Below are 16,748 nucleotides of genomic sequence, written 5' to 3' on the forward strand. Positions count from 1 at the left end.
CTTGGGGAGTGATTTGGCTTCATAACATTGCTAACTATTCTTAATCTAAAAGAAGTTGTATTATACCTTTATTATAACCAGAATTGCTGGAGGAAACAGAAAAGCTAATGAAAGAAAAAATTGAAGTACAGCGTCAAGCAGAAAAAGAGTATGATGACCTCCAGAAGCAAGTGAAAGTCTTGGAAATAGACTTAGAAGAACAGGTCAATCGTTTCATGGAGCTAGAACAAGAAAAAAATGCAGAACTAATGGACTTAAGGCAGCAAAACCAGGCTTTGGAGAAGCAACTTGAGAAAACAAGAAAATTTCTGGACGTAAGTTTTTTTTTTTTTCATATTGTTTTATGAAGGAGGATGGGCACCTGTTTTCAATTTTGATTCAAAAGCTAATGCTAGCTTTTTTAGACTTTGAGCAAATATTGAGCATCACATAACAGTAACAGAAATATAGGTACCAGGACAAGAATTTGATGAATGTTTTGAAAGTTGGATTGAGATGTTTGCTTATGACTGTTCTGCCTTTTTAAGTGTAACTTAATAAAATTTCTAAATGTTTACAATAACAGGAAACTTAAAAAGGTAATTAAAAATATAAAATTTTGGTGACCATTATTAACAACATCTGTGGACTTTGGTTTTATAGCAGCTTAAGCTGGGGGTTTCAAGAGGGTCAACTGAAATTAAGTATTCAACTTCAGCTGTACTTGGAAATTGAAAGCATAGTTTCCATAAATTTCTTATATAGATTTCCTTCATAGCTCCCAAGAATGCATCTCCAAATATAAAGCTGCATCTTCCAGCCAGCTATATAATATATGTATTTGTCCCTTATTCACAGTGGCAGCTATTCCTTCATTGTACCCAACTTCTTCCTGCCTCAGGCTGTCTATAGTGGTTTTTTTTTTTTTTTTTTTTTTTAACTCTACCCCATTTTCAGGAAAAGCTATCTTTCCCACTTCTTTTTTCCTATCAAGCTCAAGGTCTTCTCAAGCTCAAGGAACTCCTTGTGAAGGAGTGCCTTTGGAAGGGACAGTGTGCAGACCAAATCTTACTCATGAGAGAAAGGAACTAGAATATAGTGTGTAGACACCATGTCCTCCAGAGCATGTCAGTTCTGTGGATCATCTTGTGAGGGGGTCTTCACGAATCTAGTGACCAAAAACAGAGAGCCATGTGAATTGGCTACCTATGGAGCCGTATGGTGCTCTGCTAGCCTACAGAAGGAAAATCAACCCATTTAAGCTGTGTCCTACCTTACCATTGGGAAAAAACTATTTTTTCTGTGCTTTCTCAAGTACAAACCCAGTTACTGTAGCTACATATAGGATAAAGTGATTTCGTATGTAATAAGTATCACACCCTGTGGTACTGCCTCTGCATTATTTATTACTAAGCAATATTAAAGGAAAGGTCTTACCAGTTTCTCTCTAGCCTGAGTGGGTTTGCCTTATTTCACTTCCTACAGATAAAACACTTTTTCTCTCTGAAACTCATGTGTCATAATAGGACAAGGTTCAAAAGTAACAATTACTGTTATAAGTGCCATAATTATAAATGCAGTATGGTTTGCAGTTATCAGTAGTATGAATTGGAGAGTTACATACTACTGAGATGAGTAATTTTTGATAGAGGCATTAGAATTTTTCTGTTTGTCCTGCAAAAGCAGAAGAGTTTACATCTGCAGTTTGTGGAGATGGATGTAATATTCCAGCTTTCTGGATTTTTGTAAAATGTTATGTTGCTAGACAGAAGCACTCCTTTTTGCATCAGCTGTTTTTTTTTTTTTTAATGCATCTGATAAGATTTGTCTGTTTTTACAAAGTGGCATTTAGGGTGATGCTTCACTGGATGCTACCAGTTGGGCCTCACTTCCTGTAGAAAAATGTGTTTCACAAATGTCAGACTGAGATAAAACATCTGAACTTGGTCAAAATAAAACTGAAAGGAAAATGCAAACAATGTATAAATATTTTAAAAGTTTTTGCTGTTGCCTTATCGATCTTACCACAGTGTTAATTTCTGTTCTTAAGTTATACTTATGCTAGGTATATAAAAGACAAACGCTAAAACAAATCATAAAATGAAATATTGTCTCTGCCATTTGTTTGGTGTACCTGGAACATAAGAAACAGGACTGTCGTTTCTCTGAAATACTATTGGATCTATCTGTTCTGTCCTCTTTTTTATTTTTATTTTTTAACAAGTAGTATGAAATTTGTTGCCTCAAATGGTGAAAGATTATTTTTTAATGGTAGTTGCAAGAGGTTGTGCTATCTTAAAAGTACTGACATACTGTTACCAGCTTCCTGATATATAATCACTTCCTATATATATATGGGGGTTTTTTTAATCAAATGGGGTATCCACATGCCTTGTTAACTTTCAGGAGCAAGCAGTTGACAGAGAGCATGAGAGAGATGTGTTCCAGCAGGAGATACAGAAGCTGGAACAACAGCTGAAGATTCCACAGAGGTGTCAACCTGTCAGTGAACATCAAACCAGAGAGGTGAGACCGCTTGTTACTTGTACTCGGTGGAGATATATGACAAAATAAAAACTGTTAAAGTATTGTAATGAAACTGTTTCATGGCGTACCTAATCTGCATCCACTTATGTGACAGGAAAGTAAATCCATATAGATGAAGTAATTGTAGATATATGGAGACTTTGTATCTTCCAAAAGGCTCCTCTGAAGTAACTTAATTTAGAAAACCCACTCTGTTTTCAAAAGCCTCTGGAAACATTCAGGACTACTTTATGAGTTCACCTTGTTCTGCTGTTACGTGCCATTGTGTTTATAGCATGAGCGCACCATTCGAACAAACTGAGCTCCCCAGGTTCAGTACGTTTCCACAACTCGCCCAAGATGTGGTATCTTGCTGGGTGCATGCTTGAACCTCCCCAGTTACTCTGCAAGTGAAAGTCTGCCCATGGAAATAAGTAGTGGAACAGCCAATTTCAGGGGGGCCATAGAAAACTACTAGAGCTGACAAAATCAAGAAGAGGTGGCAGTGTTGTGAATGCTACGTGTTAAGAAAACTTTGCACCTTACAACAGGTTTAGTTTGGTGACCTGTTAGTGATTTTTATTGCACTTTATTTTTTGTGGATTTTCCTCTGTCCTCTTACTGAGGTGGTTCAGTTGTTGTAATTCAGTTATTAAATATTAGCTATGTTTAGTGTCCTATAATGTATAATGTAGGGTCATAGACAGACTTCGTAATAGAACATAAATCAAAATATAAGAGATATAAGTTATCAAAATATTTAAAGTTCCCAGATTTAGGGGTGTATTTCATGCTTGTTTATATAGTTTAATAACATTCCTTTGTAAGAAATCTTACAGTCAGTGTTCAGTGAGCACTATGTGATATGGCTGTCCTTAGCCTCAGTGAACAAATGAATCTTCAGGTATTAGCTAGCTATGTGTTAACCAACACCTGTGATGTAGGTTGGCATCTGTTTCATTCTGTTGCCAGTATGTGCACACTCTTCTGCTGTCGACGTGTTCCAAAGACAGAGAACAATTTTTAGCCCTATTACTTTACCTGAATCCAGGATGTTCCTTTTGAGTTTGTTCTGTTATGTGTTCATTTATAATTTGAGGCACAAGTAACACATGAATTCCTGGTAAAAATTCTTAAGTTTAAAAAAAAAAGTTCCCAGGGGGAAAAAAAATCAAATCTGATGCCATAATAGAAATTGCCTCATACTTCTATACAAATAATATATGTAAAAATTGTGCAGATTTATATGTGCATATATCCGTATATGTTTCAAGGCTGGCAGATGTACTCCAGTGGAAATTTAAAGGATACTTTAATATGAAAAAAGCTCTAGCTGAGATTTATATTTTGGTATTTTTAATAAATACTTTTAAATTGTTAGTTTTGAAGTAGGTAGAAAGATAAGCAGCCAGTAAGCTAATGTCTGCAAGCACCACAGGTGTAGCTACTTTTGGGGGAACAGGGAGTGTAGAATGTGGCAAATTATGAGTTATAAACAGATCTTTCAATGATTTATTAGATTTACATTTCATTTTTATTAAATAAGGAACACAGTCTTACTATATCATATATTTGGATGTTACAGTGTTACTTAGAATATTTTAAAATATTCATTCTCTCTCATTATTTCTCATGCTTTTCTGAGATGAATTTCTTTATTTTTTCATAATTACGCAGGTTTTGAAATACTCTTCTACTTCATGCGAGTGTCTTGAGCATTTTCTGTTGATAACTTCGTTTCTTTCTTACTGTTGTTTTAGGTTACTTATTGCAGGGAAGATTATCTTTAAGAGACTGCTCTGGACTTGATTTTTTCTTTTTTCATTTCTCTCAGGACTTTTCTCTGGTCACTTCAGATTTTGATGTTACTCTTGGACAGATAATGTCAATAATGCCATCCTGTCAGCTTTGTATTCTGGTCCTCTTCTCTCCTCCCTATTGAAATGCTTTGACTCTTTTGCCTTTTGGCTACATCATAACTTCCTAATCGGAAATGCTGAAATCAGTTTCTTGGGTGGGATAAGCACGATTTCCATGTCTCTTGCTGTTCAACTCGGGTCTTAACTCTGTGCCTCAAGCCTAATACCATGGGTCTGTTACTCACACATCTTTCTTATCTGTAATTTTTAACTCATCTTTTCTGCAATACTGCTGGAACTAGGATTGTTCCTATCTCCACTGCTTTTGAGCCACGAATATCTGTGCTACTGAGATTCAGAATGCTTTACTTGGATGTTTTTCTTGCTATAGAAAGTGAAAGGATATAATCCATCAAATCTGTTAGGTCCTATTTAACAAACCCTGCAAGAAAACAAATCTTGTTTCTTGAGATTGAATTATAGCGATTCTCTTGAATGTGAAAGTCCCAATGAGCTTTAGGGTGTCTGTGTCACTTATCAACTAATTTCAAATATACCTTTCACAGATTTTTAGAGCTGTGATATTCCTCAAAGGCCAAGGCATTTAATCCCTAGATGTTATAGACTTTTTTTTTTTTTTTTTTAATGGGCTACATAGGGATGCAATATTACCTGATTTTGGAGACAATTTTTTGGCATTGGAGAGTCTGAGGGCTTCAGAAGAGCAAGGTCAGTTCTAGAGAGTAAATGATACAGCATAGAACATCAGACTTCCTCACAAATGCTATTTGTATTTTTTGGGTGTAGGACTATGATATCCTATCTTTGCGTTTTGTTTTACCTGAAGAGTAGGAGGTTCATTACCAGGAAAAAAGAGGGATTTTTTTCCTCTGTTAGAAATGTTGCTTCTGCTAGCAAACCATTTCAATCTGCTACAATATATTCATCTTCTTGCCACATTGTCACCAGGTTGAACAATTAACAAATCATCTAAAAGAAAAAACAGACAAATGTAGTGAGCTTTTGCTCTCTAAGGAGCAACTTCAGAGAGATATACAAGAACGAAATGAAGAAATTGAGAAACTGGAATGCAGAATAAGAGAACTGGAACAAGCCTTAATCATCAGTGCTGACAACTTGCAAAAGGTATTGCTTGATCTAAAATTACCATGCATTTGCTACTGTTACACTGCTTTGTTCTCAAGAAAATGAATCTTTTTTTATTTGCTTATCATTAAGCAAATAAATAAGTAATTTATAATGTTTATTTAAAGGTGGAGGAACGGAAACAGTTTGGCACCATCATAGTAAAGGGAGAATTACCGCTTGAAGTACAACTGCAAGCTGAACGAGAAGCTGTGGACAGAAAGGAAAAGGAGGTATAATACCTATGAAGTGTTCAGTGTTTCCCCTGATATTTTGGATTGTAAATTTTTGCTTTGTATTGAGTTTAAGGAACTATACAGGTGAAATTTTCTAAACAGATCAGAGAGACAGGAGTCCAAATCCCCTTGAAATTGTCTTGCGAGCTATAATAGTTGTTCTTCTTGTCTGTGCTAGTGCTCATGACTCACAAGAATGTTTCTGGAAGCAAAACTTGGTTCAATTAAGAAAAAGTTTATTATTTCGAAAGGGCAGCTCAGTGCATTAATAGGGAAAAAGCCTGTGTAAATAGGTGTAGTTGTTTAAATTGGTTTCTTCATGTAATCAAAAACAACTGTAACATAAAACACCTGAATTAAAATGTCTGGAACTATCATAGTGACTTTAGCTGGTTTTCGTCTTTTTTTAAATTCCATTCAGTTTTAAGAATCAAATATATCAGAGTGTCACTGAGTACAAATTCTGTTGTTTTTGCATATTGAACTAGTTTACAGTGACGTTGCCCTTTAAAATTACGGCATTTAAGTTTTTGGTATGTCTCTATACCTTTTTACCATTTGTTTTGGAAATGTAGGTCACAAACCTTGAGGAACAACTGGAACAGTTTCGAGAGGAGCTAGAAAATAAAAATGAAGAAGTTCAGCAATTGCACATGCAACTAGAAATTCAGCGAAAGGAGTTCACTACACGGTTGGAAGAACTTGAACAAGAGAACAAATTATTTAAGGTAATTGTGTAACAGAGAAGCCTAGAGCTTTTTTTCTCCCTCATCCCCACAAATAAAATCTTGAAAAAGCCAGGATCCCAAATTCTTTCTCAGGCATTGTTCGGTTCAACTGCAAAATACTAAAAAGCTCATATAATTATTTCTCATTTCATGCTTTTTGCTTGTTTCTACTCCTGTAACTTAAATACTAATAGAAGAATGTACAGAAAACGTTATATACAACTGTAATATGGTTTGGTTTTTTTTGGTAGGATGAAATGGAAATACTGGGACTGGCTATCCAGAAGTCTGAAGATGCCACCATAAAGGACCATCATGTAGTGGCTGGGAAACTCGCTCACATCATGCAAGAAAAGGAGCAGGAAATAGATCACCTTCATGAACAAATTGCAAAACTGCAACAGCAACTTGAAGTCACAACCGACAACAAAGTACATACTTTTGAAATCTTTTGCAGAGTCCTAGTTTATGTTGTTAGCTGTTTTTCCTCTTTTGTTTCTTTTTTTGGTAGGGATACTTTTTGCTTACTTTCTATTTATTATTCTGCTTTAGTTTTTTTCTTAGACTCTTCTTCATTCTTTATTCTTCTAATACTTTTGAGCATTTAGTAGTATTTAGGTAGCTCAGTATTCGTTCTACCATCTTCCATACAATGACTTACCTTCAGCGTGTTATGTTTCAGTGACACCTACTGGTCATATTGTATTTATAGTTTTCTGAACAGTTGCACTTCTGTGCTTCCTAGGCTTATGTAAATACTTTATCATCATACCAACATGTGCAACATCTTTTATCCAGTTTGAAATGTGCTGGATGTGCAAAGAACTTGCCGCATTTTGTAAAAAACTTAGAGCAAGAAATTATTAAATCTCAGTAAATAAGATAAAGATGAATCTTTGTAATTTTCTATTATCTTCAAATTATATATTTTTCTGATAATAAGCTTGACTTTCTTCTGGCTTACTTCCATTTTGTACAGGTGTAATACATTTGATTTCAACAGAAATAGCACTTATTTTACACTGGTGTAAGTGACAGCAGAAACAGGCCTCTAGTCTCACATTTTTTATAGAATATAGAACTGAATATAGAAGAATATAGAACTGTTATTACTGGGGTCACTGTGTAAAGCAGAAGAAGGTTACATCATTTGCCTTGAGAAAAATACCCAGGAGTCAGGTATAATTCATTTTAATGATAGGTTCTTCTTCTTTAATATAGAGTTTCATTTTCTTAATTTCATCCTCTTACTAAGTTATATTTTCCAGCACATTAAATAATAAGTCTGTTTGCTTCATTATGAGATCAGTATTAAATATGAATAGATGATCCTTAGGTCAGTCCTTTTCCTAATCCTGCAGATATCTTCATCCCACTAAGTGCTTTTCTTTTAATTGCTGTTTAATTTGCCTTCTGTGGTTCTTTACTCCATTATGTTATAAAGAGCAGAAACTGTTACACTGACTACATAGCAATCACCAGGATCACTGTTCTTTTCTTCTGAAAAGCAATGCCTCATTCACTTTTTCTTTAATGTTTTTCAGCTTCCTCCATTCTCTGTGGATTTTTTTTAAATAAGTTCTTGGTTGCAAAAATCAGATCTTCTAATTTATATAGTTACATTTTTCAATTTTTTATCATTTTTACAAAGTCATCTTATTCTTCTACTTAATTGTCTAAACCTAATGAAGGATAGAAAGGAAAAGGAGAGAGCTCAGCTATTTTAGTAATACATATAGCCCTCTTTCTTCTCCTTCTCATTTTTTTTCTTCTTAATATTTCTGTAAGTCTCTTTTACCTTACCTATTTAGGTACTATAACTGATATTATTTTATACTATTCCTTTCTGAATATTCTTGACAGATTTCCTTCTGCCTTTTTTATTTCCAGTGTAGAAGTTCTGTTCATTTCAGATCTTCAAGCACTTTCTTATGAAAATATATACACTTAGTTTCTTACTTTGTGTAATCTGGACTGTTACTTTTGTAAAGGATTCTTTCACGTTCTTCTCCACTCTAATGAGAGTTTGCTCCCACTGCACTTTTAATTAGCAGTTCTTTTGTAAGATTCTTAAGACTTAGTTGGAATCTAGTAACTTGTCTTACTACTCCTTTTGATAAGCCCCTTTTGTTTATTAAAATTTAGTGTTAATCAACACAATTTTTTCCATTAATTTTTTATGCCTCTCATTTCTTTCATGTTAGAAGTTGATGCAAGATGGCTTCTTTGTTCTGCATCATTAAGTCATCACCTTAATAATTTGCTCAGTTATATCTTTTTACAAATTTCTGGGAAATTCTCATCCATTACAAGCCCTGTAATTTTAAGTGTCATTAGAAGTAGTCCAGAAAAGTAGCATTCTCATTCTCCTCATGTCTTCACAGATCTCTCACTGAATTTTGGATCATTATATGAATTTTTAAATAAATATCTCTAACTTCACATCTCTCTACTTTCATTCAAACTATAGCACAAAAAAAAAATTTTTGCTCTAGGTATTGTTTGCCCCGTGTGTGGTATGGGTACTCTTTGCCCTGTGTGTATTTTTGCACACTTTTGTATGTACACACATGTGCATGCGCACACACACCCATGTGCTTGTGTGTGTGTATATATATACACACACATACATATGTAGGTTATATATAGGTTTATATATATATATAGATTTGTGATAAGAAATGTGAGAATCAGCTGATGCATGTTTCCAGTGGTATCAGAGAAGAAGCATATTACATTTGTATTTTTCAACACATTTAATTAAAGGTCTATTTTTTTAAAAATATATATCCATCTTAATTGGCTGTGGCCAGTATACTTCTGTTTGACGATATGAATGGATGGTACTTCTGAGTAAAGAGCACAGTGTCTGACAAATTTAGCTGAATATCTCTCACCTGTGTATGGTAGGCCTGAAGATCAAGTGCTTTTTTTCTGCCCATTATTTATTTATGTAATGTACTGCAAGATAACCTATCTGTAAGTGTTAAGCTTTGTAAGTCTTGGTTCCCTGGAATCCTTTGAGTAGATCTAGTATATTAATCCTTGTTTGCGTAAGAAGATTGAACAGCACAGACATGACCATTCCCATTTGTTTCCTTTGTAATTTTTAGTAAGAAGGGCAAGCCAGAGCATTTAGACAGAACGGTTGGAAAAAAATATTGTAAACACTTAAACTTCAGTGTTTCATACCTCAGTGACCGTTATGAATACTTTACTTCTTTCAATACTTTCTCATTTACATATTTTGCAGTTCATAAAGTCCGCAGGCTACTTCATCAATCCTTTGTGAAGATATTCTTATTCTCATAAAGCTTTACAAGAGACATCCCATCAAGAAGTTCACAGAGTTCTTTCTTTATACAAGACATTGCAATGTATGATTAAACTGTTGCCACGAAGTCCAGGCAAAAAAACCTTAAGTGTTCAATAGTTACTCACAAATTTCTTTGTTTATTTCTTTCCAGGTTATTGAAGAGAAAAATGAACATATACAGGAGCTTGAAGCCCAGGTGGAATGTCTGAAAAGTGATCAAGAACGTGTAAAGAAAAAAAATGATGAGGAAATGGAACAGTTGAATGATGTAATTGATAAGCTTCAGCAGGAACTGGCAAATATTGAACAAAAAGTACCTGCAGACATCACTGCTTTTCAAGAGGATGCTGACAGTCTGAAACACACACTTGATACAGTTCTGGCAGAAAAAGAAGCTTTGGAGAAGCATGTGGAAAACATTAATGTAGAGGCGTCTCGAACAAAGAATGAGCTTGAGGAAACTAAGTTAAAAATGAACAAGCTAAAGCAAGAAATAAATCTGTTAAAAAAAGAACATGAAAGAATAACAGAGAAGCATGTGTGTGCAATGACAAAAGGTGATAAGGAAAAAATGGAAGACTGCAGCAACAGAAAAACTGAAAAAGTGGGAGAAGGCTCATGTGAGAAGATAGAATTGCTAGATCAAACCCAGCTTAAGTCCTCAGATGAAAATACAAGAGTCACGATTAGCAAGATGGAAGTACAACTGCAGCAGCTTCAGGCATGCATTAAGGAAAAAGATTCAGAACTGTGCCACTCCTACAATGAAATAAAAGACCTGAAAGAGCAAGGCAAAGTTGAAAGAGAAACACTTAAAAAGAAGATACTAGACCTGGAGAAAACACTTGTGGAAAAGGTTGCTGCTGCTCTTGTTAGTCAGGTTCAGCTAAATGCAGTTCAAGAGCAAAGGAAATTCATGCAGGAAATCGAGGCAACTTCAAAATGTGCAGAGGAAGCAAATAAGAGTGCCCAAACAGAGGATTTGGATGATATAGCTGTAAATGAGATGGTATCAAAATTACCAGTCTTGACACAGAGGCTTACTGAGATGGAGAACCAGCTGACACAGATGAATCATAACTTGGAGTTAGAAAAAGAAAATGTAAAGATTGCACAGAAGGAAGCTAAATTGAAAGAACAGAGACTCTTAGAACTTCAGCAATTGCTAGAAGAGATTCAAGAAAAACACAAAGAAGAGATTCAAAAGTACATTAAGCAAGAAGGAATGCAGACGTTTGAGGTAATTATGTATCATTTTCTTTTGGATTGTTTTCACTAAAAATCATTTATTTTATGGAAACTAATGAATGAAACACTTTTTAATAAGACTAGCACTGGGCATATTCTGCTTTGTGGGGTAGGTCTTCATTTCTCCACTATTCATGGAGTTACAAAGAGTATGAAAAGATGTTATTTTAGGTGAATTCCTGTAGCAGTTTTCATTTTGCACTGAAAACACCTTGCCTTTTCATTGATATAGGGTGATTAGATTTTGAACATATACTTTCTCATTCTTATTTAGGGTTGAAATAAAATGGAGTGAATTATACATACAAGTAGTTTACATGGCAAGGAAGTAGAGAGACAAAATGATAAAAATGATCTAAGCAAGGGTTTGAAATGGATATAGGCATGAAAGCAGCTTGCCTTATAGTGATGTTATTGTTTGATTTATATTTGTTTATGTTTTGATTTTGGTTTACTTTTGCTTGCTTTCTGAATTCTGAATATATTTCCCAAGTAACTTATGCCAGTGTACATTTGTCATGATTTCCATCCATCACCAGTTATGATGAATGTTATGTATGAATTTAAAACCTTCAAAGCTGACTGTGCTCAATGGCTAATTTGTAATTAAAAATCATGACCTTTATTGCTGAAACTTTTAAGTTCAGAGAGATCATGGAAATCCAATACTGGACCAGAAAAAGTTCTAAGACCTTTCATCTAAATGCCACTTGAATGATTGTCAGAACCATCTTATAAATTCAATAATATCAGACTTCATTTCGCGCTGGCTGGCTGGCTGTCGACATTCCTCCAGGCACTTTCTAGGTGGTATTGCCAGTTTCTGCTTACAGTCCTGTAAACTGTAAGAAGATGGTCTTTCCTCCTACACATATCCAGTTTGTGGGAGTTGATTTAGAAAAATGCTTTTTTAATCTTAATTTTGGGAGTATGCATTAATCCAAATAACATACGTTTGTTTTCCCTTGTGGTTTTTTTCATTTGTGGCTTTAGTAATTGGCATGCAAGTATTTTAATTAATATTAGATTCTTCATAAGATTCTTCAGCGTTTTTCATATCTTGTGTTGCCATGTAGGTAGCAGCACAACTCACAGAAAGTCGAAGAAGAAATGTACTTATTGATGAATTTGAACTTGAAAAAGTTAAAGAAGAGTCAGCTGCTGCTAAGGAAGAGCTGAGTAATTACAGAGAAAAGGCAGAAAAACTTCAACAAGAACTAGCAGTAAGAACTAGATTGTTCCATAATGTGAATGATTGTACAGGACTTACTGTGCATTTACGCAAGCTATAAATGTTTTAATATTGTGCTGAAAATGGCACTAAGAAAAAATGGTCACTCAGTATCTACTGTCTGTGGAACATAGCTAATGCTGTAGACCAAAACTTCATTTGTTGCCACTGCATGTAATTTCGCAGTCCACAGTAGTGCAGTGACAGTTCTTAGCAACAGAGGTTCTAGATCTGGTTTTCTTCACGTGCTAAAACGTGCTACCATGTATCACAAACACTTGAATGAAGACTAAAATGAATTCTAATTTTATAGAGGGTTGTTGGGTTGGATTTTTGTGAAATATTTGGAGGGACTGCAATTTATATTCTCTATATTTACAGGTGAAAGAAGCAAGTCTGTTACGTCTTCAGGAAGATCTGTGCAAAGTCAAAGAGAACCTAGTTCAGGCAGAAGAGAAACTTGCAAGTTATGTGAGAAGGGACAAGGAAATGGCAAAATCTGAAAGCAAGAAGGATGTAGAAATACTGTCTGATTTGTCAGCTGATGAGTCTACTCTAATTAGAAAAAGCTCATCCTCACAAACAGACAAGACTGTGGAAATCAACAGCTGTATCCAAACTTCCCCAGTCCTTGTTAAAAATGCAGAAATTCAAATTGATTTGCAAAGTGGATGCTCTTCAGAAGAGATTGCAGAGATCATAAGAGAATTTACGGAAAAAATTGATCAAATGCAAGAGCTCCATGCTGCTGAAATCATGGACATGGAGACAAGGCATATCTCTGAATCTGAAGAATTAAAGAGAGAGAAGTTTGTTGCAGTGCAAGTATTGACTGAAGAATGTAATACTTTAAAGGAAGTCATAGAAACACTACGAGCTAAAGAGGCATGCATCTCGTTTTATATTCATTGTCCTACCTTGGTTCCTGCTTTTGCTCTTGCTATGGAAGTTCCCGTTTTGAATCTTTTAAGTGTGAAGCACCATTAATGTTTAGCATAAAGCGTTTAAGTGTTCTGCTGTTTCCATGGCCTAGGAGAGGTTGTGAATCCCTTCCCCAGCAATTTAGGTTTGGGAGTGTGCTCTAATATCAGATGCTTCCTTGTGGTACTACCTTGAATCTGGCCTGTGGGGACAAATGTAGGTCGCGCTATCGAACATCATCTTTCTAGTCTCCCTTTTAATTGTTTTTATCATGGGGAAACTGAAAGCAGGAACTCTCATATTTCCCTGCTCCTTAAAATTAGCTCCCATATTGTGAGTGGGTTTGGGCTGATTCAAGATTTGATTGTTCTCTTTTCTAAATACAGGGAGTACAGATTTCTGGATTAACATGTTCTCCACCTTATCAAGCTAGAGATGGATGTTCTAGTGGTAAGAAGCTTTTTTTATAGATTTCACACAATATTATAAATTAAATTTCCTTTTCTAATATAGAGTTTACTGTTAAAGAGTTTGTATTCCAAGGAACAAAATCAACCACGCCCCAGACTGAAGCAGAACCCTTTCACACTAAGGAACAGTGCTGAGCATGCCATGTCTCTTAATTCGTTATAGAAGAAAAACGTCTGGAGAGGAGATGGTTTGAGGGTAGATATTAGAGGCTAATTTTTTTCTTCCAAATGGAGTTCCTATATTTTTCTTGCAGATTCCATTATCCCTTCAGTGTGACTACATCATCTCTTGATAGGATTTAAAGCCAAAGCTCCCTCGCAGTGAGAGATGGTGGCAGGTACTGACTTTTCCAAGGGTAGTGAAAAGGATTAATGTGATCCTTTTCATAGGCCAAAGCTAGGTGTATTAAGGAGAGTCATTTGGCAGAGGAATTCATGCAAATAGCTATTTCTGTGTCTTTTAGAACTAGCTAGAATTTTTAAGTTTGGGGATTTTTTTTTTTTTTTTAGTTTTGTTTTGCTGTTACTGCTTTGAAACTGAAAAAGAAAAATTATGAAACAGGTAGTCTTCAAGCTTAGAATCAACTGTGGTGACATGCAACCACCTGTTACAACAACAGACAAAAATACTTTTTGATGCCTGTTCTTCAAAGTTTCACAGTAATCCAGCTTTAATGTTTTTCTCTCCTTTTATTTTAGACTCTAGTTCAGACTGGAGTCAAGGAATGTATCTTGCTCAGACCCAAGGATCTGACACAGTGTCTGAAGGAATAGATGAAGGTGAAACTTCAACAGATTTACTCCCCCAAAAAATTAAGGTAAAATAGAGCTGATCATTTTTATTATGGAGCAGAAGTGATACTACCAAAAGCTTAGATCAGCTGCTGCTTGATTAGTGAACAGAGAGCCATTTTGATAATTTTTTTAAGTGTCAGCTATTTTCATGCATTTTAAAGTACTTCTGATATGTTGTGCATTGTATTTACAAAGCCCTGTAGCTAGCTGAATAGTTTTTTGACAAAATATGCTATTTCATTTAAAATGTAATCGTTCATAAAAATTCAATTAGATTAGGTTAAACACAAGTTTTGTAAGAGTAGACGTATTCTCAGTTATGATTATGAAAATATAACTGGTTTATTGTATTTCTTCTTATTAATGATAATGGCATAAGCATATTACAGAATTACTGCATAGTTTCTATAATCATTATAGAATAATATGTCTATTATTAAAGTAAATTAATATATTTACTATAAGTAATAATGGTATAATAGATAGCTTAATGGATATATCAAGTAATGTAATGAAAAGCTTGACTGGAAGCTTCCCAGGAATTTGTTTTAGAATGTCGGTTTCCATCAGGAATTCAGTTTAAAATTCAAGTATTGATTTAATAGATGAACTTTGGCAATTTTCCTTTGATACTGAGGAAGAGTGCATCTCTTTGTATTTGCTAAACAGTGGAACTGATTAAAGAACAGAGCAACGAGGAAGCATAAGTAGTTTCCTTATGCTGATTAATTTTGAAATGACAGTATTCCAATATGTGTGAAATGAGATTTCTATTATTAGGACTGGCATTACTGATTTATTTTTGTATTTATTGTAGGGTTTGCTGAGAGCAGTCCATCATGAAGGCATACAGGTGTTGTCTCTCACTGAATTTCCATATGGTGAAAGAGAGATACCATCTCCTAAGCAAGGGCCAGAATCTTGGTTTGAAGAAAGGAAAGCTTTTCTCAGCACCATTGCATCTTTGAAAGACCTAATTGCAAAAATGGAACTTAACAGTGAAGCCGAGGTATGAATAATATTACAGAATTCTATCTAGATTTAAGAAAAAATTATCAAAGCTTCATAAGGCACATTCATAATTCAGTATTAATTCTGTTAATTTACTGTTATGAGGCAAGATTTCAGAAATATGCAGTAAAACCGCATGTTGCACTTTCCAGTAATAAAATACTTGTTTAAATTACAGCTTTTGCTTGTTCTTCTGTACATTGATTGCTTTTGACAGTATATATCTACTTTTTAAAAGTATTTCTAATTTGAAAGCATATTCACAGTGGAAGTAGTGTTTTTAGTGTTGCTATTTTATTTATTGGTGTAATAGAACTTTGTTATTAAAATGATACTATAGTGAGAGAACAAAAAAATTTAAAATTGTTTAAAAATATTAAACAAATCTAATATTAATCAGTAATCTGTTAAAATTTGCATATAGGGACTTGCTTCTGTAACTAACCCAATTATAATTTTGGAGATGTGTAGGGAGTTTCCACTAGTTCTGCATTTCCTTCAGCATGCAAAGTGGGGGGGTTAACTCCATAGCATTATAAAATTATATTTTCTTTCACACACTACATAGTTCTGTAGCAGTGTAAAAACAGAATATAAATATATGTAACTTCATGAAAATTAAAAGGATAATGTAATACAGTAACATAAATAATAACTACATGGGGCTAAGTTTTCAACTATAAAAATCTAAATTACTCCCATGTAAAATATAGATACAAATTTTCATGAAGTTTAACATTTGTGTCTACGGAAGAAATTACTGCATGTGTACAATAGATACATGCATCTGTATGAACAAACATTATGCAGGTACTGAATAAGAAAAGCTCAATATTCCACTGAAAACACACACTTTACATTAAATGGTAATGACCACTCAAGAGTAATGTAATCTTTGAATTTTGCTAAATATTTAAATTGGTTTTGTACTATTTTAGATTTATGCAAGTTCTGAATCTCCTGAAGGGGTCTCCGACTGGCGAGGAGAACTTCTACATGCTATTCAACAGATTTTTGTGAGAGAACAAAATGTTCTTCTTACTGCATTTCAAACTGAACTTGCAGAACTGGGCACAAGAGATGCAGTGATATTGATGAATCACTTAGAGCACAGACTACAAGAGCAGGTAACATAAAACGTACTTCGGTCAAGGCCTATTTATACCTATGTTAGATTTTAATTTTTAATATGTAAATCCATTAAAAATACATGTAGTGTTGCATCCATGATAGTCTAAGAATGAAAGCAGAGTAAGGCTTTAATAGTAAAAACTGATGTAAT

The 16,748-nt window shown here is 34.4% G+C and overlaps 1 protein-coding gene across 4 annotated transcripts in view; it reads left to right on the forward strand.

Moving 5' to 3' along the window:
- The window catches only part of AKAP9 (A-kinase anchoring protein 9), a 125,869-nt gene that overhangs the window by 94,470 nt on the left and 14,651 nt on the right, over positions 1 to 16,748 (forward strand). For all 4 annotated transcript variants that reach the window (XM_064506055.1, XM_064506054.1, XM_064506056.1 and 1 more), the window contains 13 exons: positions 82 to 314; positions 2,386 to 2,505; positions 5,334 to 5,510; positions 5,639 to 5,743; positions 6,322 to 6,474; positions 6,726 to 6,905; positions 9,942 to 11,030; positions 12,115 to 12,261; positions 12,651 to 13,154; positions 13,577 to 13,640; positions 14,360 to 14,478; positions 15,273 to 15,464; positions 16,405 to 16,593. In XM_064506055.1, the coding sequence (XP_064362125.1) occupies positions 82 to 314; positions 2,386 to 2,505; positions 5,334 to 5,510; positions 5,639 to 5,743; positions 6,322 to 6,474; positions 6,726 to 6,905; positions 9,942 to 11,030; positions 12,115 to 12,261; positions 12,651 to 13,154; positions 13,577 to 13,640; positions 14,360 to 14,478; positions 15,273 to 15,464; positions 16,405 to 16,593 (3,272 nt within the window). The remainder of the gene's footprint in view (positions 1 to 81; positions 315 to 2,385; positions 2,506 to 5,333; positions 5,511 to 5,638; positions 5,744 to 6,321; positions 6,475 to 6,725; positions 6,906 to 9,941; positions 11,031 to 12,114; positions 12,262 to 12,650; positions 13,155 to 13,576; positions 13,641 to 14,359; positions 14,479 to 15,272; positions 15,465 to 16,404; positions 16,594 to 16,748) is intronic.

The sequence above is a fragment of the Dromaius novaehollandiae genome, chromosome 2 (assembly GCF_036370855.1).
Source record: "Dromaius novaehollandiae isolate bDroNov1 chromosome 2, bDroNov1.hap1, whole genome shotgun sequence".
In the NCBI taxonomy this organism is placed as follows: domain Eukaryota; kingdom Metazoa; phylum Chordata; class Aves; order Casuariiformes; family Dromaiidae; genus Dromaius; species Dromaius novaehollandiae.